This window comes from Schistocerca piceifrons, chromosome 5 (assembly GCF_021461385.2).
Source record: "Schistocerca piceifrons isolate TAMUIC-IGC-003096 chromosome 5, iqSchPice1.1, whole genome shotgun sequence".
Taxonomy (NCBI): Eukaryota; Metazoa; Arthropoda; class Insecta; order Orthoptera; family Acrididae; genus Schistocerca; species Schistocerca piceifrons.
Window position 1 is genome coordinate 256,675,500 of NC_060142.1, and position 11,601 is coordinate 256,687,100.

Here is an 11,601-nt window from a genome sequence, read left to right on the forward strand (position 1 = left end):
TGTTCAGCCATCCATCAAATGTACCTGAACACTGTATTCAAGTCGAACATTTCCCGCTGTACGTTGGCGTCAAGACTTTCGTCTCCACGCTACCTTTCGGAAATTCAATAACTAAGGACCCAGTAGTAATGTGGTAGGAGTACGATCTAATTCATTGCACTGACCTTCTTTGTCGCGATGAATTTTGAAAACCTCTCATTACTTTTATTGTTATTCCAGAAAAGATTTTGAAACATAAAGGCAAGCAATGACAATGTTACGTCTATTACTACACACAATAATTGGGCTATTTGCTTTAAAGCGCAGCAATATTTGCATCGCAATGTCACCCTGTTAACATTTTCGATACCTTCAACAGAGTTTCCTGTGTTTTTCTATCCTTTACATGTGGGTTTTCTCTCTGATATTGAGCAAAATATCAACGCCCTGATTTCGACGACACTCTTCGACGCACTCAAGACGCCTGGAATGTACGCAGTAGCAATACTACTGGAGGCCCGATTTCTTATCGACGACGACTGCACAACACTCTTCACTTAAAAAAGCTTCACAAACATGGTTATAGACACCCAACTGCGAGTGATTAGTGATGCCTCACCACTTGAAAGCTGCTGGTGCTCTAGCTGTAAGGTTCAAACCAGTTTGACTTAGACGTATATCCAAGGAAAGTTGCATAACAAAACTTGGCATGCTAGGCAAACTCTTGGAGTAGTGCTCTTGAATGGACAAATAAAGTTGTAATTACCGAGTTATTTAAGATATCCATCGATCGAACAGTATAAGCTACAGTGTGAAATGTAGCATTGGAATAACAGGTACACTTTTACTTTTAATTTCCTGCTGCATTACATGTTGACATAATGGTTGCTAGATATTGGAATACTAAGTCTAACCACTCATCTGGCGCATACACTCTTGATAAGTGGAAGCAGATGTAACTGCTACGTTGGGTCGCTGCCATGAGCATGGTGAATAAAATAGTTCACTGTGCCATATCATATCATTAGACCTTGTTCAGGCTGCCGCTATGACTGTCGAGCGGAGGATGAAATATATCCGCTATATCAGCACATTTTATCGTAGGTGCGCCACACGAAAGGGCCTCTGCATCTCCTAGATCATGCATGAACTGCGATCTTCACCTGCCACACTGTCAAGAGTATACAGCGAGTGTTTCCACTAGGGAAACACCAGCGCGGTTGAAGTGCCGTGGTTAACTGTTCGTTGATGATCGTCGATTACTGCGGATTGCAGCAGCGGTTAGATGAGTCATTGTGCAGGAAATCACTCGCAGTTCAGTATAGGGCGGTAACGATCTGTGAGCCGCTAAAGCGGCACAGTAGACATCACTCCATAGGTGTGTCTCTGCCAGTACTTCAAAGAGCACCGAGAATAGCGTAGGAAAATAAACACCGCCGGTGGTCGGCCTAAAAAAATCTAACACAAAAAAACGACTCGCCACGGGGGAATTATCCAAAAGAGACTAAAATCGGTAGATGTGCCTGTATAGAGAAACAAATGTTTAAAATTTCAGAAAAACTGGACAATTTACTCAAGAGAAGGAGCGTCATCTAACTGAGCAACAAACGGGATGAAATTCGCAAAGACTTTATTCTCTGGTATCGACACGTCCCCTGTTTGCTATCCTTGCCAACTGCGCAGTAAAACTGCACTGCAGCTTCATATATTCATCCATCGGCCACCAAACTATACAATTTTCCTTTTTCCGTCTGCATCTTGTAGTGGGACGCGAAATTGAAGCGTCACCCATCCACTAGTGTCAGCCCAGTTTGCAGGTGAATATAAGTTTAATTTAATGTTTTGTTTATGTATTTTTGTAATCTTTGTAATTGTTGTGATTTATCTAAAGTTTTGTATTTATTTTCTATATTTCATGTACGGAGAGGGCGGCGCAACGAACGGAGACAGCATCTTCACTGCCGGGGCCAGAGAGAAAATTGCTGGCCACCATACGTCGCGGGTCGACAACCACAGAGCAACAGAAGATCCTGAAACCGAGTCGTTGCGTCCTGCTTCTAAAAACTGAAAAAATAAGAATTTGTAATGTTTGTACAACAATGACGTCTTAGAAAGTTAATCATGTTGTAAATGTTCAGTCCTATCTTGTCAAGGCTCAGGTTCACGTCTATATGTAGTATATAGGAAGATAATAAACTAGTGTATACTATAAAAGTTTAAATACGTGTTCCGAGAATTTATTTATGAATAATTATATTAAGGAAGAAGTATCACTGATTTATTTGACAAGATTATTAATTTTTGACAACGTTCATCACGAATTTGAGTCTTAAAGTTTATTCAATGTGGTTTTAATATTTATTAAAGCAGATAACTTGCATTAATATAATTTCTGAGAAGAAACAAACGACATCTAAATTGAAAAAAGTTTGCGCAAACCAATTGGACGGAGTGACGTAATTCTGCGCATACGACTCAAATGATGATGTTTTAATTACAGTTTCGTTCAAGAACCATTCAGAGACAATTTTAAAAAGAATTTAAATAATTTTGAAGTGTGTTGTAACTGACGTAGGTGACGAAGTCTGCACATGGTCATATGTTAAAAGAAAATCATTTATACACAACTTACGTCGTTACGCTACAATCTGTATGATTATCATTTTGTGACCAATCTGCGTAACTCCTCCTGGTGCGTCGTTTTCTCTTGAGTGTATACTTATAAGTCGTCTGGTGTATAGTGATATACATAAGAGCACACAGAGAGTGAAGTGCGAGTGCGTCGAAAACGTCATGAGACGAGGCATCTCACTTGTCAACCAGGCACCATTGAGACCGGTAATTCCCCTGCGGGGTATGTTTAAGTGCGATTAAATGGGGACTTCCATATTTCCACCATCCTCTCTCAACGGCGACCTATTACCGTTTATTCGTCCTCAGTACTCCAAAATAACTTTCACCTCCAAGACCAATCACTCTAAGATAGGACGATTTCAGGAACAAGGCCGTGGTAGTGTTTGAGTGGTCTCCTGACACACCTGACTTCAATCGTGTCAGAACCCTATCGGAAGCCATGGAGAGAGATGTAAAGGCTTTCGCCCCAAAGACGATCACCCTCCGTGCTTTTCGGGCAGCGGGTGCGAAGGCGTTGATCTGGTGCCTAGTGCAGTTGTTGCCAGAATGCATTACCACCGCCATCAACGCGGAATAGGTTGCTACATTCTGCTACACCGGTGTCGCTAATTCAGTTGATCGAGACTGTAGACACACATAATGCTACAACTCTTGTCTCTTCTGTTGCTAGACACTATTCTTCTCTTTCAGGTATTTTATTTACCGGACAACATCTCCTTATTTATGGTTTCGCATTATGTCCACAGCACCTGAAACTGATTGGTTAGTCTGCAACTACGTTGATCTAAAGATAATCTGCAAATAATAAAGCCGAAGTGGCCGAACGGTTCTAGGCGCTTCAGTCTGGAACCGCGCGACCGCTACGGTCGCAGGTTCGAATCCTGCCTCGGGCATAGATGTGTGTGATGTCCTTAGGTTAGTTAGGTTTAAGTAGTTCTAAGTTCTAGGGGACTGATGACCTCAGATGTTAAGTCCCATAGTGCTCAGAGCCATTTGAACCATTTGAACAGATTGTAACGTTTCAGTAATTCAATAGTCGTCGATTACTTCATGTAACAGTATGTCATTTCTTAATATGCTCTCTATACCTGAAAACAAAGCTGGGTCCTGCAGAGAAACCAAACAAGAGCGATTTAAACTAATCATCGGATGCCATAACATTTAACAGGCTTACTGATTCGATATTCTAGGATGTTGGGTAGAACCCGACAGAAAAATATATTAAATACACTGAAGCACCAAAGAAACCGGTATAGGCATGCGTATTCAAATAGAGAGATATGTAAACAACGCCGCGTTAGGCAAATCCTACATAAGATGACAAGTGTCTGGCGCAGTTGTTAGATCGGTTACTGCTGCAGTGGGAGGTTATCAATATTTAAGTGAGTTTCAACGTGGTGTTATAGTCGGCGCACGAGCGATGGGACACAGCATCTCCGAGGTAACTATGAAGTCAGGATTTTCCCATACGACCATTTCACGAGTGTGCCGTGAATATCAGGAATCGGTAAAACATCAAATCTCTGATATAATTGCGGCCGGAAAAAAACCCTACAAGAACAGGACCAACGACGACTGAAGAGAATCGTTCATTGTCACTGGAGTGTAACCCTTCCGCAAATTGCTGCAGATTTCAGTGCTGGGCGATCACCAAGTGACAGCATACGAACCATTCAATGAAACATCATCGATAAGGGCTTTCGGAGCCGAAAGCTCATTCGTGTACCCTTGAAGACTGCACGACACAAAGCTTCACGCATCGTCTGGGCCCGTCAACACCGACATTGGACTGCTGATGACTAGAGAGCTGAAGGACGTGTGCGGGTATGGAGATAGCTTCATACCCTACATGGCAGCAGGGGACTGTTCAAGCTGCTGGAGGCTCTGTAATGGTGTGGGCGTATGCAGTTGAAGCGATATGGGACCCGCGATATTTCTATATATGACTCTGACGGGTGACACGTACACTAAGCATCCTGTCTGATAACCTCCATCCATTCATGTCCAGAGTGCATCCCGACGGACTCGGGCAATTCCAGCAGGACAAAGCGACATGTCCAGAAGTGCTACAGAGTGGCTCCAGGAAGACTCTTTTGATTTTGAACACTTCCCCTGGCCGCCAGACTCCCCAGACATAAACATTATTGAGCATATCTGGGATGCCTTGCAACGTGCTGTTCAGAAGAGATCTACAACTCCTCGTACTGTTACTGAGTTATTGACAGCGCTGCAGGACTCATAGTGTCAATTTCCCGCAGCACTACTTGAGACAGTCGAGTCCACGCCACGTCGTGGTGCTGCTCTTCTGTGTGGTCGCGGAGAAACTGAACGATATTAGGCAAGTGTACTAGTTTCTTTGGCTCTTCAAAATATAATATGGAGAATTTTAGTATTACGTGGGAAAACCTTAGAAGCAGCATTACAGAGAACTAAGACATACTGAACAAATGAATTCTACAAAATCATGGCCGGAACTAGTTTCCTAAATATTACTGATCAACAGATTTTAAAACAGAAGAACAAAGACGAAATTCAGGCTGCACAATTGACATATTTTAGGGCGTTCATAGCAGAAGAGAGAAGAGAAACGCGGACATACGTTGGCAGTTGAAAATCTGAAAAATTATTGTATTTTGCAGACAAGAATTATGCAATCACGTACGGAGAATTTCCAGTGAAACAATACCAATTTTGACTCGCTAAATAGGAGATGGATCCATCAGTGACAGACTTTTAGCGGCTATACCAAATGCACTTGGTTTTCTGCTTTAATTACTCTTTGTTTGCCTTTAATCACACCTGTCTTCCATTAAGGATGCGTTTCATACAAATCTTTCGTATACTATACATTCTGTTTTTTATTTATATATTTCGTACCATCTCTGTTCATTCCCCCTGTAGCACCATACTTCAAATACATCGAGTTTCTTTTTCTGTAGTATTCACTATTCATTATCTACATCCATCGAATGGTTTGCTCCAGACGGACAGTTTCAGAAATCAGTTCTCCGTTTATATTATATAGCAGCACAGCCCTTTTATTAACCAAAGATTCCTCCCTTTGCACATGCCTGCTTCAAATATCTTCCTTCCTTGGCTGATCTGGTAGGTCGTGTTTTGAAGATACCACTAATTGCTACTTCCACTCCCTCTTCCCAAATTTTGGCATTTACGTAACATCTTTTACTGTCTGTGAATGAATCGTTATTCACCATCTCCATCCTCATTTATTTCCCATGGCCTTGGGGCACAGTCTGTGGGAAGAAGGTTTCTCTCATTAGAGGATTCCCAGCAATTAGCAAAACACACACTCCGTAAAACACCAGTCGTCCTAATTAATGTAACTGTAAAACTCATTAATGCACTTGTGTACGTGCAAGGAATCACTAGACAAGCCAAATCCATCGTGCGACAGACTAAGCTGCATACCTCGTAAATGCAGACGAATATGCTTGTTTGGTGTTGTCCTGTTTCTTTCTTTCTTGTCGCTAATACGGCTACAAAGTAGAGCTCAGTGATTTATAGCTGGCCGGAGTAGCCGTGCGATTCTGGGCGCTATAGTCTGGAGCCGAGCGACCGCTACGGTCGCAGGTTCGAATCCTGCCTCGGGCGTGGATGTGTGTGATGTCCTTAGGTTAGCTAGGTTTAATTAGTTCTAAGTTCTAGGCGACTGATGACCTCAGAAGTTAAGTCGCATAGTGCTCAGAGCCATTTGAACCATTTTGATTTATAGAGCTTTCAGCATGCTGAAACAACATCGTGCGCATTTCTTAGCGGGTCCCTACATGAATTGTGCTAATGGAATCAGTGCTGTAGTCATCTCAAATTATACTGATGACCTCTATCGATTGTATGTCTGTTAAAAAATTGCTCCACGTAGACAATTCTACGAGCCATTATATCATAATTTCTTATAGACTGCTGACAGATAACACCGCCTATCACTTGCGTACGTAAAACAAACTGAATTAACGATATAATCCAATACGCTGCTAGTATGTTTATAAGATCCGCGATATCAAATTATTTATGTAAAATTCATTTGATAGCACTCTTAGAGTTTCGGCGCACATGCTTTTACACATAAAAGGACTAAATGTTTTAAATTATAGTTACATACTTACTGCTCTTCCTGACAGTCGACGTAGCCTGATGATCGGGTTCGTGTTGTGTGTAACAACTAATCAAAAACATTAAATCGTATAGCCAAGGAGAAATATATGAATACACGAGCATGCCCTATGTCTTAGCCGTTTCTTTAAGACATCAGCTGCTAGGGCCGACAATAAGCTGTTAAACATTCCATTATAAAAACAATGGCGGAATACTTGCATAGGCCAGACCGAATCTCCATCTGGAATTCTTTGTATGAGCCCCCTACTCTCGCCGCACAAATGGGCCCACTTCATAAAATTAAATAAATAAAAGGAATGAAGTGGTTCCATTCACCTTAATGTCGTTAGAGACGGAGCAGAATTGGAGAAAGTTAGGAAAGGAATTGCCCTTACTTAATGATCCACCCCGTCCGCCATCGTATGAGTTAGATAAATCAGAAAAAATAATCGACAACAACCCGCTTTTGATCCCAACAGCTAAACTGATAGGTCTAAATTTCCAATCTGTCAGAGTCGTCGAACAACATTCAGGAGCCTTCTTGAAAGTTTTTCGCCAAAGCAAACTGCCTTATTTCCTGTTTTTATCGTGATTTTGGGATTGTTACATTAAAAACCATGCGTTGAGTTACAAGTTATAGTTTATTTGAGAAAAACGTTTAGATAGGATAGACATGGGAGTAGAGTGCTTATTCGTGGAGCTCCTTCTCCTTGTCCTCGTACTTCTTGCTGTAGGTGCCATCAGGGTCGTACTTGGACTTGAGCTGCGCCCAGACGTCGGGCTTGTGGTTGATGAGGTGCTTCAGCACCTTCTTGGTGCCCTCCTTCTGCTTCTCGTTGCACTTGGCGCACTCGTTGCTCAGCGCGTCAGGGACGGCTTCTGTATGAAAAGACAATACTTAGTGACCCGGTAGACCCGCTAACCTAATGTAAACTGAACAGAACAAAATCTCCTGCGAAATGGCTCTCTCTTTACAATTCTGCTACCTCCTACGTATATGAAATACAACATTTATTTACTGTTCCTAAAAACTTTAACAATCACCTTATTTAAAGCATGATTGTTATCATGCACATCATATTTTCAGGAAATCTATACTGTGGCATTATCTCTGAACTTCAGATCTGATGTAATTCAGACGTGAATTTAGAAAAATGTGTAAATGCTACATACTCGTGTATTCATTGACTTCCGCAACGGAATTTGCCAAGTACTGAACCAGACATAGACAGTGTATAAGATTATCTTCTTTGATAATATGTAATACTTTCTGACTTGTGTTACCTAATCGACACCAGCCACCCTACAAGGATATTTAGCAAATAGATTTCTTTTGAATATTTCTGTGGATAACTACATATCAGTCATAATGAAAATATCTTTAAAATGATTAAAAACGGTCTTCACCACAGTGAAATATTTATTTGCAGTTGTTACCAGTCTCAATCAGAATGTGACCATCTTCAGACTATTTGTACTATGATTTTAAGCGGTAGTGGAAAACGGAGCAACTGCTCCGCTCACCACCACCGTCTACCATCATGGTATAAATAGTCTGAAGATTATCACATTCTGGCTGAAACCGGTTACCATCACAAACAAATATTTTACTGTGATCAAGACTGGTTTTAATCAATCATAATACGTTGAAACAACTTGTAGTTCCACTCTCATTTGAAATACTTTAACCAGTTATAATTATGGTGTCGCTTCATTGATCTTACCATTGACCCCTGCCTCCCAACACTAACATCTCCACTCCACCAATACAATTTACAGAACTTGCTGTGATTCCTCTGTTTGCATTACAACTAGATTAAGTACTGTGAATCACAGTGCAGCGCTAGTCATACCTACACACAAAAGTGTTTTATGATTTTGAATCTACAAGGACGAAGAGAATGTTCAATGGGCACTTTATGCACAACTCATACAAATATTTAGTTAACCTAAAACATACTGTGCACAAATCTAAGTTACAGGATTCGAAAGAAAACATTGACAATGGATAAATTATTATAATGGTTTCTTTTGTACACCACTAAAAATGCATAAAACGATTTAAATAAATAATAATTAATCAGCTGGAGAAACGAGAAATACTTTTCTACAAGGTAATAGCACAGAATAATGCTGTTATTTTGCTTGAAAGGGTAAAGTACGAGCTGAAATTAAAGTTTTACACGACACACAAGAAATGACTCACTATAGACACAACATACCGAAATAAAAGCTGACTTACAGGAAATGTGGTGAATATTCAAATGGTATAGCGTCAGTGAGAAATATGAATTCTAGAGATTCAGGACTGGATAGAGAGAAAATTATACTCTTTAACCAGATTCTGTAGTAATCAAGACATTTGTTCACAATAGCAAACACCGATCTATAGAACAAAGAGTCGAAAGGTATATAATAGAAAAGGAGTATATCTATTTCCAGATTAATAATTTCACCTATAAATTATCAGCTGACTTAAAATTGTTTTGAATTAACGTACAGAGCAGCATATGCACAAGAACTGAAAGTGAGACGAAAGGCTTTATTCTCTGCCGGAATGGAAAACGTCGATGCATTTAACGAACGTTAGAGGACGGCTGCAATCTGAGCAGCACTTCTGATTTTAGACGTAATGTAGGCGACATATTAAAGGTAACTTTGTGAGAACATAATGTAGGATGACGCTGCTTTAGAAATCGAGAGAGATGAAGCAACTGTCGCTTGATATTCATGAAGCATCGCTAGATACTTCATAGCGATCAGCGCGCTGGAACCCCTCTGGCAGGTTTTCTCTGTCCGTCTGTCTGTCTCTCTCTCTCTCTCTCTCTCACACACACACACACACACACACACACACACACACACACACACACACACAAATGTATATATACTCCAAAAGAAGTGAGGCGGCAGAACCACGTTTGACGCATATAGCAGCCTGGAACAGCAGCCTTCAGTGTTACACTGCTGTCTCTGGAAGCATGGTTTGGGGATCTGCTTTAGAATCTGAAAAAAATTGAAAAACAGAAAAAAAGAACAGCCCCTTGCGTTGTATTTTCTCCTCGGGTACAAGTCCCTGCTCACAACTTATGGTCTGTAAGTAAAATAAAAAGGTAAATCACAACAAAAATTAAAAAACGAAGTACGATGTTATGTACTTCGATAGCTAACTCATTGTGCTTGACGGGCGAAAATTAATATTACCTGGAACACTGCAAAGTAAATAATTGTAGCTCTCAAACAAGACATGTTACAATTTTATTACAATGTCCGCAGGCACACACACACAAACATACACGCATGCTCCCATGCGAACCACGTAAGTAGGAAGATTCTCTTCCATGGAGATATGTAGCGACATAGCAGGGACTTGAGGTACAGAGAACTGATTTTTCAGAAAAAGAAATTTCTGAGACAAGGGAGACAACCACAGTATTATTTCTCACAGAGTAGTAAAACAGTAATCTCCTACAGTGAAACCATAAGTGGACACAATTTTTCATAGCATTCATTCATATCGACTTAAGGACGGTTCTGTATCATTAACACTGTGAAAATAGTCTCAAGATATGCCCTCCAGATTCTGTCTATCCTGTTCTTTCCTCAAAGGTTCGTATTGACCAAGCGGTGCAAAAGATAACGCAAAGATACAAAAAAAAGTATTACAAGAAAGTCACCTGAATAACCTGGATTCAGAGAGTAACCATGAGAAAGCGCTAAAAAAAGATAAAAGCTGCTCTTTAGCGAAAAATAAATGAGGAATGTTAGTATCTGGTAATAACAAATTGGAAAACAAACATGTTTCAGGCAAAATATCTGACAAGGAAGGATAGAGCCCGCCTCAAGAGTAAATATTCTGCGTCACTGGTAGAGAAAATCTACAAAGTGACGAAGATTGGGAGACGGAACGTAGTGACTAAGCTGACAAGGGTTAGGCTTTGAATATATATGATGAAGAGACGATTACATCTTTCAGTGGTGCTCTGAAGATAGATACATTTAAGAATTTCCTCTCAGAATGGGAGTAGGGCATGGTCAGTGATACTTGTGCGGAAAGCGCCTCTGATGCGAGGTGATCTGAGTAGGAAAGGCACTGAGAGCCGCAACTGCCTACAGAACACTTACTCTTGAGTTCCTTGCCATCAGCGGTGCAGTTGGCTTCCCCATCCTCCATCAAGCACTGGACGTACTTGTTGAGCAGGCGGTCGTTGGCGAGGATCTCGTCCAGGTTGACGTTGTCGTACTTGGTGGTGTACTTCTCCTCCGCGGCGGCGACCACAATGACGGCTAACGCCGCGACGAGTACCAGGGTGGCCTTCATGTTTGCTGGGAGTTGGGTCTGCGGGGTCACTTCAGATGCAGAAGCGGGTGCTCTGCGCGTGTATATATACATGCAGCAGGTGGATCCCCCACTCCGCAACGCACATCTTGCGCGTCCGCGGAGGCTCACTGCGTCACTCACCCAGCAGGTTTTTTTCCACTTCTGTTTGCATCGAATTTCTTTGCTCTGGTGGGAACTTCCCTGGCTAATTTTCCATCTCACTTGCACGGCAATCTCCGTTCATTTCGCTATAACTCCTCTGAATACTGCTACCCACAATTCAGGTCTGGTTTAGATAACTTTATAGTATATTACTAGCCTCGTTGAGTAGTTAGTTGTGAGTAGTTATTGTCCTGTCTTCGTTTCCTCCCATAGTTACCAGATATTTTAAGGATTACACAAACTTACGTTGCAGCTTCTTATTCACTCTAAATGATATAGTCTACGAGTATATGAAGTCACCCGAACATGTAACTTATCCGTCCTCCCACAGTCATGTTCTGCACGTATTTATTTCTAATTGTATATCTGACATCAAGATTTTTTCGTTTCCA

At 41.2% G+C, this 11,601-nt stretch overlaps 1 protein-coding gene across 1 annotated transcript; it reads right to left on the minus strand.

Moving 5' to 3' along the window:
• Nucleotides 1-7,348: 7,348 nt before the first annotated feature.
• Nucleotides 7,349-11,096, minus strand: LOC124798043 (ejaculatory bulb-specific protein 3-like). Its single transcript, XM_047261263.1, has 2 exons — nt 10,852-11,096; nt 7,349-7,605 (listed from the first exon to the last, which is right to left on the minus strand). Exons 1-2 carry the CDS (start codon nt 11,045-11,047, stop codon nt 7,415-7,417), a joined length of 387 nt encoding a protein of 128 aa, XP_047117219.1. The 5' UTR covers nt 11,048-11,096; the 3' UTR covers nt 7,349-7,414.
• Between the last annotated feature and the right edge of the window lie 505 nt (nt 11,097-11,601).

Bases quoted from the DNA above. Each gene is read 5' to 3' on its own strand.
- LOC124798043 (XM_047261263.1), bottom strand. From the start codon at position 11,047: ATGAAGGCCACCCTGGTACTCGTCGCGGCGTTAGCCGTCATTGTGGTC. The intron at 7,606-10,851 runs GTAAGTGTTCTG...CTTTTCATACAG, and splicing joins TGATGGCAAGGAACTCAAGA to AAGCCGTCCCTGACGCGCTG.